Genomic DNA, 19352 nt, shown 5'->3' on the forward strand with positions numbered 1-19352 from the left:
TAAGCAAATTGTTGACACCGAAAACACTGAAATATGTAGAGTTTAAAATATTTTTTTATATATATTTATTTGAGACAGGATATCATTGTAGCTCAGGTTGGCCTTGAACTCCTGATCCTAGTTTTTAGTTCCTGGGATTGGCAGCTTGCATCCAGGAAACTTGTGAGTTGCTCAGGCCAGCCTTGAACTCATTTTGTAGCCCTGACTAGCTTCATAGTGTCCTGGAAATAAAATAGATTGGTACTACCAACTGACCAAGAGTTGTAGCTCATGCTTACCTGTCCTGTATAAAGCCCTTCAGTCAACTACATTCAACTGTATTCAATCTCTGGTTGAAATTTTTTTTTTCTTAGTAAAGAATATCCTTTTGTTGGGTATCTATAACTTCTAGAGCAAAAATGAAGATCATTGTGTTGTTAAAATATACATTTATATGAAAGAGTTAAAAGAATACAAAAAAAAAACCCCTGAAGTCTTGGGGGCACCCAGGAGGCAGAGGCAAGTGGATCAGTTGATTTGAGGCCCTTCAATCTCCATCACTATGCAAAAAAAAGGCAGGTGGTTGATACACACTAGCTACTTGAATGAGAGGCTTGTCTGAACCTAGGCAATGAAGAGCATCCTGGGCAACATAATGAGAGACTTTCTCAAAACAAGTAAAAACATTTAAAATTAAAGGATTATGTGAGCTCCTGCTGCCTTAGACTATGTATGAAAGATATTCTCATGTTCATTCTCATTTGAAAGTAACAAAAAGTTGGCTAACTTCACATTAGATTAAAAGTACCTTTGCTGGCTGGAGAGACTGCTCAGCAGAGAAGAGCACTGGCTGCTCTTTCAGAGATCCTGCATTCAGTTCCCGCACCCATGTGGTAACTTAAGTTCCAGGAGATCAAACACACCTTGTCCTCTTTGGGCCCTGCAATTATATATGGTACACAGGCATGCATGCAGACAAAACATTCATACATAACTATATACACTCATCCATGAGCCTTGAAGATCTGTGTTCTAACTATTCAGAAACTCTCCAAGGTGTTAGAGGACAGTAATCCACAGACAGACACTGCCACTGTGGGGGAGTTCACAGAATAATTCCAGAATTTTAAGTTACAATAAGCATTTTGTCATACATACTATTAGGAAAATTACTGTGACTATTATTCTTTTTTTTTCTTTTTTTTTTAAATAAATATTTATTTATTTATTATGTATACCATATTCTGTCTGTATGCCGGAAGGCCAGATGAGGGCGCCAGATGTCTTTACAGATGGTTGTGAGCCACCATGTGGTTGCTGGGAATTGAACTCAGGACCTTTGGAAGAGCAGGCAATGCTCTTAACCACTGAGCCATCTCTCCAGCCCTATTATTATTTTCTTTAGCTGAAATTCATCTGTGCCTTTTTGTTTTTTTGAGACAAGGTTTCTCTGTAGGTTTTGGAGCTTGTCCTGGAATTAGCTCTTGTAGTCCAGACTGGCCTCGAACTCACAGATCGAGTGCTGGGATTAAAGGCGTGAGCCTCCGCTGCCCAGCCTCACCTTGCCTTTGGGATGGAAAAGATCTGAATTAACTTTTGCCTTGGGGACCCTGGTTCTTACCTTGTAACTATTGTCTGTATCTGGTTCTTACTGATCGTTATTCATTTAGTGTTAAAACTGGGGTCAGAGGTCATTTGATTGGAGAGGAGATTTATCATTTTCCTAAGCAGTTTAGGCAGCATCATCCGTTTATTGGTTTAAGAGTCCATTTTCCAAGCTGTGTAGTGGTGGCACATGCCTTTAATCCTAGAATTTAGGAGGCAGAGACAGGTTGATCTATGAGTTTGAGGCCAGCCTGGTCTACAAGAGCTAGTTCCAGGACAGCTAGGCTAGGACAACAGAGAGAAACCCTGTTTCGAAAAACAAACAACAACAACAAAAAAGAGTGTGCTTTCCAGACTAATTACCAAGGTCCAAATACTGGCTTTTTTTTTTTTTAACTACTAGGTGTACAACCCTGGGCAGTGGGCAGATTCGTTTACTATAAGGTAGTTCTCTGCTGAAAATCTGTAAAATACTGATTATATTTTACTAGAGTTGTTATAAAGGTGAGCTCTTTTGTCAATATTATTAATTCTTTGAATGAATGAAGAAGCTCCACCCTTTTTGAGGTAGAGTTTCATCTTGTAGTCCTAGCTGGTATGGAACTTACTGTGTAGACCAGGCTGGCCTTGTCTTCAGAGATCTGCCAGCCTCTGCTTTAGGAATGCTAGCTTAGGGGTGTGCTAGACCAGATTCCCACTTTAATTTTTATTTTCTATTTTTTTTTCATAAAATACGTTAAGAATCTTCTGAAAATCTGGGTGTGGTGGTGCACACCTTTAATCACAGTACTTGGGGGGCAGAAACAGACAGATCTCTGAGTTTGAGAACAGCCAGGACTACACAGAAACCCTATCTCAACCAAAAAAAGACTCCATAGTCAAAGTTGAGGAAGTGCCATGTGTTTTTTGGGTGTTCTTTTTCTTTTTTTTTTTTTCTATTCTTGGAGTTAATCGTGTTTTTCTTTCAAGTTTATTTTACATCTTTGAGTGTTTTGTTTGCATGTATGTGTGGGCTGTGTTCATGCCTGGTTCCTTTGGAGGTCAGAAGAGGTTATCAAGTCTCCTGGATTTGGAGTTACAGATGGTTGTGAGCTACCTTGTGGGTGCCAGGAAAAGAACCAGGGTTCTCTGCAAAAATAAGTGGCCTCAGATGCTGAGACATATCTGTAGCCTCTGGCTTTGTTTTTTGACACAGTGTCTTTTACAGCTCAGGCTGGCCCTCAGAGTCCGAAAGATTGAACTCCTGATCCTCTTCCTATGTGCTGGGATATCAGCTGTATACCCGTGTCTGGCCTTAAATTTTCTTTTTCCCATAACTACTTAAAATTTAATGGTCCTATTGATCTTGGAAGTATGAGAACTTAACCTACCTGGTGAAGGAAATGTGACCCTCTTTGTTGCTGGGGTGGTAGTGGGATGAGAGAGACCTTTGAGACAGAATAAAACAAAAGAGAACCATGGATATCCTGTCTATTGTGGGGCAAATAAATTTAACCAATTATATATTTGATTTCTTTTCTAAAATATTTGCTTGTTTGATTGTGTATGTGTGTATGGAGACAGAGACAGATGGGTTTCTCTGTGTAGCCCTGGTTGTCTTATACCAGACTGGCCTGGAATTTAAGAGATCTGTCTGTCTTTGCCTCCTAAGTGATGGATTTAAAAATCACCACCTTCTGGCTGATTCCTCTCTCTCTCTCTCTCTCTCTCTCTCTCTCTCTCTCTCTCTCTCTCTCTCTCTCATTGGAACTCCTGTATCTAATACAAATATGGAAGTAAAACAAAAGGTTGCATATGTTACATATTTAATGATAATTTCCCCCTAACATTTTTTACTTTTCTAAGAGAATATTTATTTATTTCTTTGTTTATTGTGTATACAATATTCTGTCTGTGTGTATGCCTGCAGGCCAGAAGAGGGCACCAGATCTCATTACAGATGGTTGTCAGCCACCATGTGGTTGCTGGGAATTGAACTCAGGACCTTTGGAAGAGCACGCAATGCTCTTAACCTCTGAGCCATCTCTCCAGCCCCCTTTTGTTACTTTTTGCCTTAAAAGTGGTGTCTCTTAGAATAAGATACTCATTTTAAGAATTAGAAGCTTCCCCCCTTTTTTCCTTTCTCTCCAGCAAGGATTTTGCACAAAATTTTAGAAAAAATCTGTTCTTCGATTCTCTGGGAATGAGATACATTGTCTAAAAATAGTTGTGATTGGCCAGGTGGTGGTGGCACACAACTTTAATGCCAGCACTCCAGGAGGCAGAGGCAGGTGGATCTCTGTGATCTGTAAGCTTGAGGCCAGCTTGGCCTACAGAGTGAATTTCAGGACAGCCAGGGCTACAAAGAGAAACCCAGTCTCAAAAAAAAAAAAGTTAATAGGGGAAATAAGAGGAATAAATTCATGTGTCAGTTTTAGGGATAGCTGGGTTTTTGTATGGTAATTACGCTGACATATCTACTGTATGTTGGCAATAGTTGGTAACAGTTTCAGTATCTACTCTGACAGGTTAGTTTGTTAATGCATTATGCAACTGTGTAGCCTCAGTGACTTCTACAGGATTTGTACTGATCTTTTGGGTTTTTGAGACAGGCTCTTTCTCTGTAGCCCAGACTGACGTGGAACTCAAAGCTGCTTTGGGGGGGGGAGAAGTACAGTCTTTCTGTGTAGCCCAGGCTGGCCTCAAATTTCTAATCTCAATCTGCTGAGTTCTGAGAATATTTATACAAAGATTACAGGAGACAACAGTTTAGCTGTTTGATGTTTGCCTATTCTATACAGTTATCAAGCTGTATAGGATGCAAGACTTTATTAAACCTTAGTCGGACTGGAGAGATGACTTGGAGGTTAAGAGCACTGACTGCACTTCCAGAGGTCCTGACTTCAATTCCCAGCAACCACATGGTGGCTGACAACAATCTGTAATGAGATCTGGGGCCCTCTTCTCAGAACACTGCATACTCAATCAATCAATCAATCATTTGGGGGAAATATCCTTAGGTTGAATCAAACTTGTTTATCTATGCTTTTTCTTAGGAGGCCAAGGCAGGATTTTGGATTTGAAGATAACTTCTGCTATGTATTCTGTCTCAAAAAAGAAGGGAGGTGGATCCCTGTGACTTTGAGGCCAGCCTAGTCTACAAGAGCTAGTCCCAGGATAGGCTTGATAACTACAGTGAAACCCTGTCTCGAAACACACACACACACACACACACACACACACACACACTCCAATTTAAGCATAATTCACAGTTTTTCCACAAATAAAATAAAATGACAAAAAGGGACTTAAGAGACTTACAACTAATTATTTGGGGAGCATCTTAGAAAAAACTTAGTGAACTGAAGGAAGATATTAAGAAATTGCATAGAATGCAAAGCCTGGCATGGTGGTACATGCCAGTAATTTCAGAATTCAGAAAACAGATACAGGCGTATTTTTGAAGTTTTAGGTCAGTCAGGACTAAATAGTGAGGTTCCTTTTCAGGGTTGGAGGAAGAAAAAGGACAGAAGTTTTAAAATAAGTTTGATACATGGAACAGATGGTACACAGATGAGAAGGTGTATGTATGTTGTATTGGAGTTCCAGAAAGAAGTAATAAAACAGAGGGGCAAAATGTAAAAAGATTATTTCCAAGAATCGTGTAGAATCAATGACAGGCAACCACATTTCAGGGCTCAGTGCCAGAGACAGGCAGATCTCTAGGAGTTCCAGGCCAGCCAGGACTATACAGAGAAGGAAAGCCTTATCTCGAAACAACAAAAAGATTCCATATTTAAACAGTAATCACACCCCCCCCATAACATTGATACCAGCAAGTTTTAAATATCGTTGAGGAGACCTAGGCTAGCACAAGTTCTTTGTAGTTCTGCTATCAAAAATTATTCTGTAACTAAATTAACAATCACTAACCAGTGAATAACTAATGGTAGAGTGGTGGGGAGTACTTAAGTACTTGTTCTTAAAATATGAGTGATCTTAGACACGGCACACAGTATACCTGATCCATCTCCCCTCCAGATTTAGTTTCAAAACTTAAAAAAAAAATCAAATGTATTACTATTAGTATGTGTGTGGTGTTTAAGTGTGTTCATATGCCATGGTGTGGGTGTGTGAAGGTCAAAGGGCAACTTTGTCAGTTTTCTCTTCTAGGTTCTAGGGATCACATCCAAGTTGTCAGGCGTGGCAAGTCATTTACCTCCTAAGCTATTTTGCTTGCTCTCATATCTCAACTTTTTCAGTTGATAAAAGAAAGCAGTTAAGAAATATAAGCCAGGTGGTGGTGGCACACACTTTTAATCCTAGCTTTCAGGAGGCAGAGGGCAAGTGGATCTCCTTTAATTTGAAGCCAGCCTGGTCCACATGGTGAGTTCCAGGATAGCCAGAAACCTTATCTCAGAAACCAAAGCAAAACAAACAAACAGAAAAAGAAATATATATGGCGAACAGTAGAGTGTAACAAAATAATATCTCATTGAATATTACTGGGAGAAACTCAAGTAAAAGATTGACTCTTTAGAAGAGTATGGGAGAAATTCATGACTTAATGCAGGAAAGACAGACAGGCCTCCTAGAAACACATACATGGGGGGGGGGGAGATTTTTAAGTGAAGGGTTTGGTAAGACAGTTTAGAAGATAAAGGCATTTGCTACTAAGAAATCCGAGCTTGATTCCCAGGACACACACAATTGAGAGAGAACCAACTCTTGAGTATTATCCTTTGATCTCTGTGTACACACATACAGTAAATAAATAATTTTAAAATTCGAAGAGAGCTGGAGAAATTCAGCAGTTAAGAGTGCCTACTACATTGATTTTAGAAACATTTTAGATATGTGAATACTTTTAATAAATTTTATTATCTTTTAAAATAGGTTGGGGTAAAATAGTATTTTCTCTATTTATTTATTTTGGTTTTTTTGAGACAGGGTTTCTCTGTAGCTTTGGAGCCTGTTTGGAACTACTCTTGTAGACCAGGCTGGCCTCGAACTCACAGAGACCCACCTGCCTCTACCTCCCCAGTGCTGGGATTAAAGGCGTGCGCCACCACCGCCTGGCCTCAATTTATTTTAAAAATAAAATTTTGTTTGTTATTTTGAGATAGGTTCATGTAGCTCAACATGACCTCAAACTTGATAGTTGTTGTCAGCCTTGAACTTCTGATCCTCTTGCCTTTACCAAGTGTGGGAGTATAGACCTGTGCCTCCACCTGCTCAGGCAGTATTTTAAAGAGTGTTTAAAAAAGGCCGGGCATAGTAGTACATGCATTTAATGCCAAACTCAGGAGGTATGGGCAGGCAGATCTTTGTGAGTCCTAGGCCAACCTGGGCCTCACAGTGCTACCCTATCTTCACAAGAAAAATATTTTGTAGAGGTGCATATTTTTTTATTACATGGGTAGCCATATTTCACACCGAAATCTGAAATTCTTATCTCAGATCAATTACTTTTAAATGTTTTATTTTCACATGGATCAGAAACTAGTATTTGGCTGGGTGTTGTGGTACATACTTGTAATCCTTTTTGTTTTTGTTTTTTTCGAGACAGGGTTTCTCTGTGGTTTTGGAGCCTGTCCTGGAACTAGCTCTGTAGACCAGGCTGGCCTCGAACTCACAGAGATCCGCCTGCCTCTGCCTCCCGAGTGCTGGGATTAAAGGCGTGCGCCACCACCGCCCGGCCATACTTGTAATCCTGATGCTTAGGAAGTAGACAAAGACTGATGACAACTGGAGCTGTGTAGAGACCCTTGAGTAGGGAGAACACAGACCTAATAATTATGTACTGTTTGTTTGTTAGTATTGCCGTTTTTATTTTATTTTGCTTTTATTTTCAAATTTAAGTAATAAAAATGCCCTTGATCTCAATTTACACAGATCTTTTTTGATTGTTTAGCAGGTGACATCTAAAGGCACTGGTTTAAATCCTAATGCCAAAGTATGGCAAGAAATTCCTTCTGGAAATCCAGGTGGCACTCCTGTAATGGAAAGCACTTGGCATGAAACTGCAGCCACATCTGGATCTCATCCTGAGGGTAAGTCTTAAGTATTTATTGGAAAATTTAAATTTTGGTTAAATGTATGATTAAATTAGCTCAAACAACTTTGAGATAGCCTTTGGTTATTTGCTGTGTTGGTTAACATTTTTGTGCTGAACAAAATATATAAGAAAAGTCAACTTTCAGGAAGAAAGTTTATTTTGGCTCATGAGGTTCAGTTCATAGTAACTTGGTCCCATCACTTTGGGCATTTTGAGTCTCTTGGTGAAGCAGAGTTGCTGATCACTGGACCCGCAAACAAAGAACCCGAAAGAAAAGAGCTTAGGACCTGCCACCACAAAGCTCTTACCTTCATTTAGGCTCCACCTCTTAGGGTGCCATCATTTCCTAAGAGCTGCTAAGGTCTTCAGCGCAGATTAATACAATGATGGAGTGAGTCACAGTTTATCCAAATATTGCCACACTGGGTGCCAAACTTTTATCTCAAACAGTTGGGGTCACTTTTCAGGTCCAAAGATTTGAATTTATTTGTGAATGCTTAGTGTTATAGTTTGTCAATGATTTTTTTTTTTTTTTGTATATTACATGACTTTAGTCACTAATGTATGTGTTTTTGGGTCAGCATCTAGCCCATTTTATAGCCCATGTCCTTTAGAAGTTCTGATAAGATTTGCTTGGGTCATTCATCATCAGATGTGTTGACTCACTGGTATTGGGCAGTTAACCTGGCATGCTTATTTCCCTCATCTGCATAACAGAAAGAACGGAAAGTGATAACCCATCATAGTGTTTGATGCTTCCAGGAAAGTAAGCAAATGAATTAGCTGGATACAGTCAAAACTTGTCTGTCTTCAGAAATAACTTTTTGGGAGCCTGTCTTGGAACTCGCTCTGTAGACCAGACTGGCCTCAAACTCACAGAGATCCACCTGTCTGCCTACCAATTGCTGAGATTAAAGGAGTGCACCACCACCACCCAGCTCAGAAATAACTCTTGTCAATGGGAAAATTTTCTCGAGCTGGTACAGTTCCTTGAAATTGTTTTTAGAGGATGACTTAGTCACTAAAGGTGGGTTTAAATAATTCCTGTTTACTTTTAATACTGTTTCTTAAAAACAGGTAATCCAGAACTTTCAGAAGATATGTGCAAGGAGTATGAAGTCATGTATTCTCCCGCTTGTGAAACCACAGGAAATACTACAGACATCGAAGAGTCAGCTGATGGAATGATTTTAGGACCAGAAGATCTGAGTTACCAAATATACGATGTTTCTGGTAACCTTTGTTTTTTATTGCTAAAATGAGAATTTAATATCCTTAGCTCTGTTCCTATCATTGTTTTGATAAACATGATATTGATCAATTTGTTTTCTATTTTGAAAAGAAGCATATATCAAACAACTTTTAGGTGATTATTAAAAATACTGTTGGCTAGTACCCAGACATAAAATTTGTAGAGGAAGTCTTTGCAAAGGCCTGTTAAAGAAAAGCGTGAGATTAAAGATAACAGGAGAAGGTAATTAAAAGAGATCCAAATTTCAAAAGTTAGGAGTTTCTCAATTTGTTAGTTGATCATTGCAGTTTTATCAGTTTTTCTATTACTTTTGTCAGCATGAAATTTATTTTAAAATAAGTACTGTATTTTAGAGATTAATTTTAAGAAAAAAGTATATATTAAGCAGTGGTGATGCTTTAATCCCAGCACATTGGAGGCAGAGGCAGATGGATCTCTGAGTTCAAGGCCAACCTAGTCTATAGAGCAAGTTCTAGAACAGCCAGGTCCACTCAGAGAAACCCTGTCGGGTAGGGGGAGGGATACATAGTTCTAGATGGCCGGGGTAGCACTCCTAATTCATGCCAGCAACAGACTTCTGTGATTCTGTTTGCAATGGTTTTTTATTTTCGTTTTTTTTCCATATTGATCCAACCAGCTTGGAGGTAGTAGTCAATATGATTTAAAGGGGTTACAAAAAAATCCTTAACTGCTGACCCATCTCTCTAGCCATAAAAATGGAGGAAATTTAAAAGGAACTGAAGTGAATTATAGATTGTATTTATCTAACTTTATTTTTCTAAAGGGTCTTTTGGAAAAATTGTTTTAATAGGCATATCTCTTTCTGCTTCAAATAACCCTATGATTTAGAACAAAATCTATAAGCAATTGTCTTCAATTATTCCTCTTTCTTTGAGGCTGTGTCATATGAAGTATGTAGCCCTGGCTGGCCTAGAACTTGTTAAGTTGTCCAACCTGGCTTCAAACTCAGATCTGCCTGCTTCCAAAATGGTACTGGTATTGAAGTGTTCAGTACCATTCCTAGCTTTTATTAACCTTTTAAATACTTAGAATTGTTTGTGTGTCTGGTGTGAGCTTGTGACCACTAGTGTGCCCCCTTATACTGAGGCAGCCATGCTTAACTTTTTACTTGGGTGCTTAGGATCTCAGTTCAGTTCCTCATGCTAGCTTCTACCTAGTGTGCATATTCAATCCCAAGATAGATTTCTAAGTCGTTTGAGTTATAAGGTAATTTCTGAGATGTAGGGTTGCTATTCCTGTATGAAAATTTAAAGTGATAAGTCCATAGCTGGAGAGATGACTCAGTGTTAAGAGCATGGGTTGCTCTACATTCTCAAACGCCTATGAGGCAGCTCACTGTGGTCTGTAACTCAGTTCCAGAGGATCCAGTGTGCTCTTCTGGGTCTGCAGGGGCCGGGCATGTACATGGTGGTCCACAGACAAAACTAATTAATTATTAAAAGTAAATTAACAAAAAAAAGTGATGTCTCCTTTCACTTTATGGTCATATTATAGTTAACAGTTGGCTACTTTGAATATAGGCTTGATAAATGGTGTAGTGCAGCTAGTTTGAATGTGCTTCCTGTAAATGACATTGAAAGTTGAGTAAATTGGTTATTCACTTAGCATTTGGAGAGGTAACTTTTATATAACAGATTGCATATACAGGTGAAAACGTTTATGGAGTATTGGTGCTTTGCCACATTAAGTTCAACCCCCAGAACCCACATGTAGGTAGATGGAAAGAACCAACCCAATAAAGCTGTCCTCTGGTTGCCATATGCACGCCTACACACATTTTCTTACACACTATTACTTTTTTTCTTTAATAATGTGTATATAAGCCGGGCGGTGGTGGCGCACGTCTTTAATCCCAGCACTCTGTGAGTTCGAGGCCAGCCTGATCTACAAAGGGAGTTCCAGGACAGGCTCCAAAGCTACAGAGAAACCCTGTCTCGAAAAACAAAACAAAACAAAAAAAAATAATGTGTATATATTTGTGCCTGTGGGGGCCATAGGGTTGCATCTCCCTGGAGTTTGAGTTACATATGGTTGTGAGACTCTCAACTTGGGTGCTGGGAACCAAATTTGGGTCTTTTGCAAAAAGTAGTTAGTACTCTTTTTAACTGTTGAGTTACCTCTCCAGCCCACAATAATTTTTTCAAAAACAAGATTCTACAGGGGCTGGAGAGAGATGACTCACTTGTTGGTTAATAGCACTCTTCCAGGGGACCTGGGTTTGATTCCCAGCACACCCAAATGGCTACTCACAAACCATCCATAACTCCAGTTCTATGGGATCTGATGTCCTCTTTTGTCCTCCAATGGCGTTGGGCACGATGTGATACAGAGGCATACATGTAGACAGAACACTCATATACATAAAATAATAATGTAAAAAATTATTTAGATTACATATATTACTGCGGCAGTGGTGGTGTGCTCATTTAATCCCAACACTTGGGAGGCAGAGGCAGGAGGATTTCTGAGTTTAAGGCCAGCCTGGTCTACAGAGCGAGTTCCAGTACAGCTAGAGCTGTTGCACAGAGAAACGCTGTCTCAAAAGAGGAAAGAAGGAAGAAAGCAGGGAGAGAGGGAGGGATCTGTATACTTAGAATGAAAAACCTTCATTACTGTTCAAATTAATTTATCACTGTATATTTTAAGTTTAGCAACTAGTCATTGAGGAAATATTAGGGCCGAGGAAGTGCTCAGTGAGTGAAGTACTTGCTGGAGGACTTAAATCCCGATTCCCAGCACCCACATACAAGCTAGGCATAGTAGATTTGAGTCTAACCCCAGTACTAGTTATAGAGACAGGCAGATCCTGGGAACTTCCTAGCCAGCCACCATAGCAGGTTTATCAAAAGATCTTTAAGGTGGAGAATGATAGAGGACACCAAATATCAACTTCTGGCCTCTATGCACACATGGAAAATACATGTGTGCATAAAAAGAGAACAAACTTATCTTTTTTCATTATATATACTAATCCAAGTTCCCACTCCCTCCCCTCCTTTCATTCCCTTCACCACCACCCCCCCCCCCATCCACTCCACAGAGAGGGTGAGGCACACTGCTTTGGGAAAGATCCAAGGCCCTCTCTGCTATGTCTAGGCTGAGCAAGCTATCCATCCAAAGAGAATAGGTTCCCAAAAAGCCAGTACAAGCAGTAGGGATAAATCCTGGTGCCACTGCCAGTGGCCCTTCAGTCTGCCCCAGCCATGCAACTGTCAACCACATTCAGAGGGACTAGTTTGGTCCTATGCTGGGTCCTTCCCTGTCCAGCTGGAGTTGGAGAGCTCCCGTTAGCTCAGGTAGACTGTTTCAGTGGGTGAACCCATCATAGTCTTGACCTTTGCTCATATTCTCTCTCCTCCCACTCTTCAACTGGGCTTTGGGAGCTCAGTCCAGAGCTCCGATGCGGGTCTCTTGCTTCTGTTTCCATCAGGTGCTGGATGAAGGTTCTATGGTGATATTTAAGATACTCATCAGTCTGACTACAGGGCAAAGTCAGTTCGGGCACCCTTTCCTCTATTTCTTAGGGTCTTAGCTGGGATCATCCTTGTGGATTCCTGGTAATTCCTCTAGAGCCAGGTTTCTTGCTAGCCCCATAATGGTTTCCCTAATCAAGATATCTCTTTCCTTGCTCTCATCTCTATTCTTCCTCCATCTAGATTATCCGTTACCTCAAGTTCTCCTTCCCCTCCTCCATTCTCCTTTCCTTTCCCCCTTCCCCTCACACCCTTCCTTCTCCCCTCACCCCCATGCTCCCAATTTTGTTAGGCAATCTTGTCTATTTCGACTTTCCAGGTGAATCTATATATGCTTCGCTTAGGGTTCATCTTGTTACTTAACTTCTCTAGAATCATGAGAGGACATTTGCTCTTAGTCATTTTTTCTGTGTTCCTTCCTTGTGGGGAGGATTTATAGTCTGTGCTTTAAGGCCATCCTGGGCTACATAGTAAGACCTACCCTGTGCAATATAATCTCAGCACTTGTTGGTAGAGGCAGAAGGGTTAGGACTTCAAAGTCATGCTTACCCACATAGTGTGTTTGAAGTTTGTTTAAACTACCTAAGATGCTGTCTCAAAAAGTCAAAACCAAGCGACTGAGGAAACAAGTCAAGAAATGAAAAAAGGTATAAAGAGAATTATGAGTGTGACTCACAATGGATATCATGCTAGTAGAGCAGATAGTTACATAAACACAATCTATCCCACTTTAGTTCCTGTCTTAAATTTTAGATCACCTTTAGTTTGGGGTTTCTTGTTTTCTTTCGTGTTCCCTTGAAGAACTGAGTAGTTTTCAATTTTTTATGTTTTTGTTTTTGAAATGGTCTCTCTGTGTTGCCCTGGCTGTTCTGGAACTCACATTGTAGACCAGGCTGGTCTTAAAACTCAGAGATCTGCCTGCCTCACAATTTTACAAATGAGATCAGGGCAATGTTTAACTTGATAGTAGTCAAATACCTTTTGTACGAATGGTCCTTCCTTATTTCTTGGAGAAGTGTGCGCGCGCGTGTGTGCTTTTCTCCACCTTGGTCTTTGAGACAGGTCACTGGCTTTGGGCTCACTCATTAGGTTGGGCCAGCTGGCTAGAGAGCCCCATGGACCTCCTGTTTTTACCTCCATGGTACTGGAAGTACAAGTATGCACTATGATGTCATCACATTTGACATTTTTAATGTGTTTTCTGGGACTTGAACTTGGGGTTCATGCTTGTATGACAAGCACTGTACTGACTGACATGTATGAACTATGTGTGTGACAACGCATATTGAGTCCATTGCCACACACATGCTAGATGAATACTCTCTGTGTTTCGGAGTTCAGCTCCAGTTCAGTAAGATGAAGCTTCAGTCAGTATGAAGTACTGCTGGAAAAAGTGTAAGTTGAAAGAAATTAGACTTGATTTAATAATACAGTTTTGTTTTACATTTTAATTTGTAGTTAATCGATGACTTCAGAATATGTGTTAAGTTTTACCTGTGACAACTTTAACAGTTTTCTCTCTCTCATTTTCTGCCATCAGGAGAAAGCAATTCAACAATTTCTACAGAAGATTTAAAAGAATGTCTGAGAAAACAATTAGAGTTCTGTTTTTCACGGTACAGATCTTTTTAATTGATATTCTTTTTATGTTTTTAATGAGTAGATATAAAATACCTGTGCAATAGGCAGTTATCATTCTCTTTAGTCACAGATTTTGCTATCTTTCTTGAGTATATTTCTTATTTAGACTTAAGGGTAGCCTTTAGTTGTTTTTATCTTTTCTCGGCAAATGACAGTATCCATTGCATACTTTTCCTAGGCTCAGTTTTAGTCTGAGTTTTCTAAAAACCAAAGGAAAATAATTTTTAAAAACTATCAGGAAGGAAAAAAAATCTCAATTTTAAGTTTTTAGGAGTTGGCTCTTTTAACTTTTGAACAGAGTAATTTTAGCAAGACCCTAAAACAATAGGTCAAGAATTTTGTTTTTTTTCTTAAACATGAAGTCCTTTTAGGCGAATGTTTCAAAATAGCTTATTTACAGGTGAGAATTACATAGAAATATTTGTTGCTTAGAAACTATAAAGTTTCAGTATGTAAAACTATTTACAACTGGGCATTATGACACACATATTAATTAATCCCAGAACTAGGGAGGCAAACTGGTGAGTCTCAGAGGTGAGGCTGGTCTCGACTGCATAGAGACTTCCAGGACAGCCAGAGGCACATAGTGAGACTGTCTCAAACAAAACAAAAGCTGTTAGAAAATAATTGAAAATTGGACATACATGCAGATGTGGTGTTTTCCATTTTTCCCCCCAGTATTTGGTGAAACAGTCATTCGAGCTCCTTGTAGGCTGGAAGTATCGACTTTTTGGGAGGAGGGGGTTTCAAGATAGGATTTCTCTGTTCTGTCCTGAATGGCCTCAAACTCAGAGATTGCCTGCCTTTGTCTCCTGAGTGCTGGGATTAAAGGTGTGTGCCCAGCCACACCTGGCTCAGAAGCATAGATTTTATGCTACCTTTCTCTCTTGTTTTTTGAATTTTGATTCTGTGAGCCAGGTTCTCAACTTCTTTTAAAGAGGTCTGTCTGCCTCTGCCTCCTTAGTGCTAGGATTGAAGACATGCACGACCATACCAGGCATATCACCCACCCCCTGATCTTTAACCTGGAGTCTCTCACATGCTGGACAATTAAGTGCTGTGCCACTGGGCTGTTATCTTCAGCCCTGGTTCTCATATGAATAATTTGTTTTTTTGGTGGTTACCAAATAGCTATTTTGTGGTTTTCTAATTACTTTGTCCTCATCCACCTCTTTTTCTTTAGTGGTGCTGAGGATTAAAACCAGGACCTCATGAGTGCTAGGCAAGTGTTCAGCCTATCCCAGCACTAATTCCACCAATTTTTCTTTTCTGCATCTAGTAATTGATATTTTACTACAAGGAAACATACTTTATTTTTTTTTATGTTTTTCTTTTGTTTTTGAGACAGACTTAGGCAACCCAAGCAGCCCTCAAGATTCTCCTTCCTCAGCCACCCTAGGAATTTTGGAATTCTAAGCATGCAGTATCACACACTAATGTAATTAGATTTTATTTTATTTACTTTATAAGACTTTACTCTAGCCAAGGCTAACCTGGAATTCACTGTGAGCTTAGCCTGATCTTGAATTCTTAATCAGTCCTTCTTCATTCCTAGTGCTGGAATTAGATGTGAGCATAATTCCTTTTTTTTAAAATAAAATACTTTTAATAATTATTTTAAGGTTCTTACAAACTGGCTTATTATTTTTGGAACTGCTTCTGTCGTATTTTGTGTTATCATGCCCTACCCCACACACACACCCCTGCTTTATGTTTTTTAGTTTTAAACAAGATTTTATTGTGTAATTCTAGCTGTGGCCAGGAACTCACTGTTTAGACCAGGCTGATTTCAAATTCATATAGATCCACCTGCCTCTGCCTTCCATGTTCTGGGATTATTAAGAATGTGTTCAGCCCTTGATTGTCTTCTTTTTGATTTTATGTATATGACTGTTTACCTATATATGTATATATGCATCACTTACGTGCAGGGTCCTCAGAGGCAAGAAGGCGTTGTATCTCTTCAAACTGGAGTTAGAGACAGCTGTGAGCTGCCATGTGGGTGTGGGGAACTGAACCTGGGTCTTCTACAAGAGCGGAAAGTGCTCTTAACACTAAGCCCCTCTATCTTTCCGCCCCTCTATCCATTTCTTGCTGCTGCTGCTCCAGGTGGTGGTTTTTAAATACATAGCCCGAGTGTGTCAACTTTCCTTGAATTTGTAATTCTCCTGATTCAACCTCCTGATGTTAGAATTACAAGAGTGTGCCCAGTGCCCAGTTAATTGATTACTTTATTGCACTTTTTATAAATGTTGGTTATATACTATGCTTTCAATCTGGCTCATAGTCTCCCATCTTCCTCCTTACAACCCTAGGAAATGTTTAAAAAATGTACTGGGTGTTAGAAATATCTGTTGTTTTTAATTAATAGTGCCAGTCATTGACTATTATACATAATACATATATATATATAACTGCTCAAATCTGCTTCTCTGATTTCTCCATTGTGTGGTAAAGTTACTCTGAACCATTATACACAAATATATCCTAGAAGGAAATATTCCTGACACCTGAGTAATTTTGTCTCTTTTGGGTACCTGGAGGGACAGCCATGGGTACTGGGAACTGAACTCTTACATTTTTAGTTGTGAGCCTAGTCCTTAACGGCTGAGCCATCCCTCCAGGCAGAGTAATTTTGTCCTTAAAGCTTCTATAGCTCTCTCATATTTCCAGAAATAAGATAGTGCACGCCTTTAAGCTTTGGATCTCTGTGAGTTCGAGGCCAGCCTGGTCTACATAGTTCTAGGACAGCTAAGGCTACACAAAGAAACCCTGTCTCAAAAAAACAACAGAAAAGATTTTTGTAGTTTATACAGCTTCTTTAGTTTCTGAAATAAGAGCATTTGTTTGTGGTCTGCCACATCATATTAGATCTCCGACACTCTTCCAAGCCAATCTGGCTAATACTGTTTTTAGCTCAGCTCCATTGCCAATAGTATACCAGGTTTACTTGTAGGTGGGAAGTCTTTGATGTACTGTCAATTTGATTTGCTTTTGAGAATTAAAGATTCTTTGGCTAAACACTTTAATACTGACTGATAAGAACGGGGTTGATGCAACTCCAGTTTGCTCAAACTACAGCATTTTAGATGTGCAAAAACCATGTTTTTGTATGGCTTCTGATTTTCAAGTTATTATTATTATTATTATTTATTGAAAAAATTTCCGCCTCCTCCCAGCCTCTCATTTCCCTCCCCCTCCCCCCACTCCTCTCCCCCTCCCTCTACAGTCTGAAGAGCAGTCAGGGTTCCCTGCCCTGTGGAAAGTCCAAAGTCCTCCCCCCTCCATCCAGGTCTAGGAAGGTGAGCATCCAAACTGGCTATGCTCCCACAAAGCCAGAACATGAAGTAGGATCAAAACCCAGTGCCATTGTCCTTGGCTTCTCAGCAGCCCTCATTGTCTGCCATATTCAGAGAGTCCGGTTTTATCCCATGCTTTTTCAGTCACAGTCCATCTGGGCTTGGTGAACTCCCAATAGATCAGCCCCACTGTCTCCGTGGGGATTTTCAAGTTATTAAATAATAACTTTTTATTACATTTATTACAGTGATGTTAATTTGTCCTTTTGTGTTGAAATGTGAGTTTTCGTTGTTTTTTTGAAATGGGGTTTCTCTTTATAGCTTTGGAGCCTGTTCTAGAACTTGCTCTGTAGACCAGGCTATCCTCGATTCACCTGGCATGAGTTTAATCTTACTGGTATCTTCTATTACTCTTCTTCCAACAAATAACTAACTACCTTGATAACTATCTTAGCTGGATTTTAGTTTAAAGGTCTTTGAGTTTACTCTTTGCCCATAGGAAAGACTAAAAAAAAAAAAAAGATTTAATTCATTTTAATGTGTATGGGTATTTTGCCTGCCCATATTTCCACACACCATAAACATGCATTGCCTGTAGAGCCCAGAAGAGGGCATCAGACCCCTGAAACTGAAGTTAGCAGGTGGCTGTGAGCTGCTATGTATGTGGTAGGAATCAAACCTAGGTCGTATGGGAAAACATTCAGTTCTCTAAACCCCTCGACCAACTCTGCCTATAAGGCTTTAAAAGCTTTATTGGATCAAGAAGATCTTTCATGAAACCCATATGTGCCTAGGAGACACAAAACAACAAACACAATATACAGTTAGGTGATGATTGCTCTGGGTTAGAAAATGAGAGCAGCTTCAAAGAAAGGAGAATTTAGAGTACCTGTGTTTTGTTATTGTTTTTATTTGTTTGTTTGTTTTGGGTTTAGGAGTTTTTCCAGACAGGGGTTCTCTGTAGCCTTGGCTCTGTATATCAGGCTGAACTCAAACTCAGAGATCCACCTGCCTCTACTTCCGGAATAGGGATTGACGGTGTGCACAATACAGATATTCTTATTTACTCGACCTTAATGACTGTTTGATACAAACAAAAAGACAAGATTTTAAACTGGTCTTGATAGCATACATGCACATTACATAGCTTGTAATCCCAGCTATGAGCAGAGTATCTTAAATCTTTAATTTTAAATACCTTTCAGGTTCAGTAGTCAAGCATGTTTATGAAAAAACACTTAAATATCTATGATTCAGTTTATGGTTAAACTACCATTTTTTCCATATGCATTGGGGTTAAAAGCCTATTGAAGTTGTTACTGGTATGATTCTATTGGTATATTTCAAGTTGAGCTAAGAGAACTGTTGAACTTCTCATAATTCGTCTTAGTGTTTGTGCTACTTTGATTTCTCAGGGCATAGTGATAAACACGAATATGGTACATTTTTGCTTTAGGTGCTTTTTAAGAATTATGTATGCTATATTTGCTTCTGTTTATTTTTTTTTCAGAGAAAATTTATCAAAGGATCTTTACTTGATATCTCAAATGGATAGTGATCAGTTCATCCCAATATGGACAGTTGCCAACATGGAAGAAATAAAAAAACTGACCACAGATCCAGATTTAATTCTTGAAGTGTTGAGATGTATGTAAATGACTTTTTAGGTTTTTTTTTTTTCCCCTCTTTTCTTCACCCCCTCTCCTCAAGATAGGGTTTCTCAGCTTTGGAACCTGTCCTGGCTCAAACTCATGGAGATCAGCCAGCCTATGCCTCCCAAGTGCTAGGACTAAAGGCGTGTGCCACCACTGCCAGGCTAGCTCTATTATAGTTACAAAGTTAACAATTTTTATTTCTAGTTATACAGGGAATTGTTTTAAATAGCCTTTAGTGTATGTATGTGTTAGTATGTATGTTCTTTTTAATCTTGTACACCTAGGAAGTATTAGCAGGTAAAGGTTGTTGTGTAGGAATGGCCTCATTTGTTTTATTATGATTTCACAACCTACTAATGAGTTTTGACCTATGTATAGTTTGACAAATAC

General features: G+C 39.4%; 1 protein-coding gene across 2 annotated transcripts in view; it reads left to right on the forward strand.

Moving 5' to 3' along the window:
* The window catches only part of Larp4 (La ribonucleoprotein 4), a 58644-nt gene that overhangs the window by 8542 nt on the left and 30750 nt on the right, over nt 1-19352 (forward strand). The window contains exons 2-5 of one of the 2 annotated variants that reach the window (XM_075960648.1): nt 7478-7616; nt 8699-8854; nt 13908-13983; nt 18818-18954. In XM_075960648.1, the coding sequence (XP_075816763.1) occupies nt 7478-7616; nt 8699-8854; nt 13908-13983; nt 18818-18954 (508 nt within the window). The remainder of the gene's footprint in view (nt 1-7477; nt 7617-8698; nt 8855-13907; nt 13984-18817; nt 18955-19352) is intronic. The other variant, XM_075960649.1, reaches the window with a different exon arrangement.

This window comes from Microtus pennsylvanicus, chromosome 2 (genome assembly GCF_037038515.1).
Source record: "Microtus pennsylvanicus isolate mMicPen1 chromosome 2, mMicPen1.hap1, whole genome shotgun sequence".
In the NCBI taxonomy this organism is placed as follows: Eukaryota; Metazoa; Chordata; class Mammalia; order Rodentia; family Cricetidae; genus Microtus; species Microtus pennsylvanicus.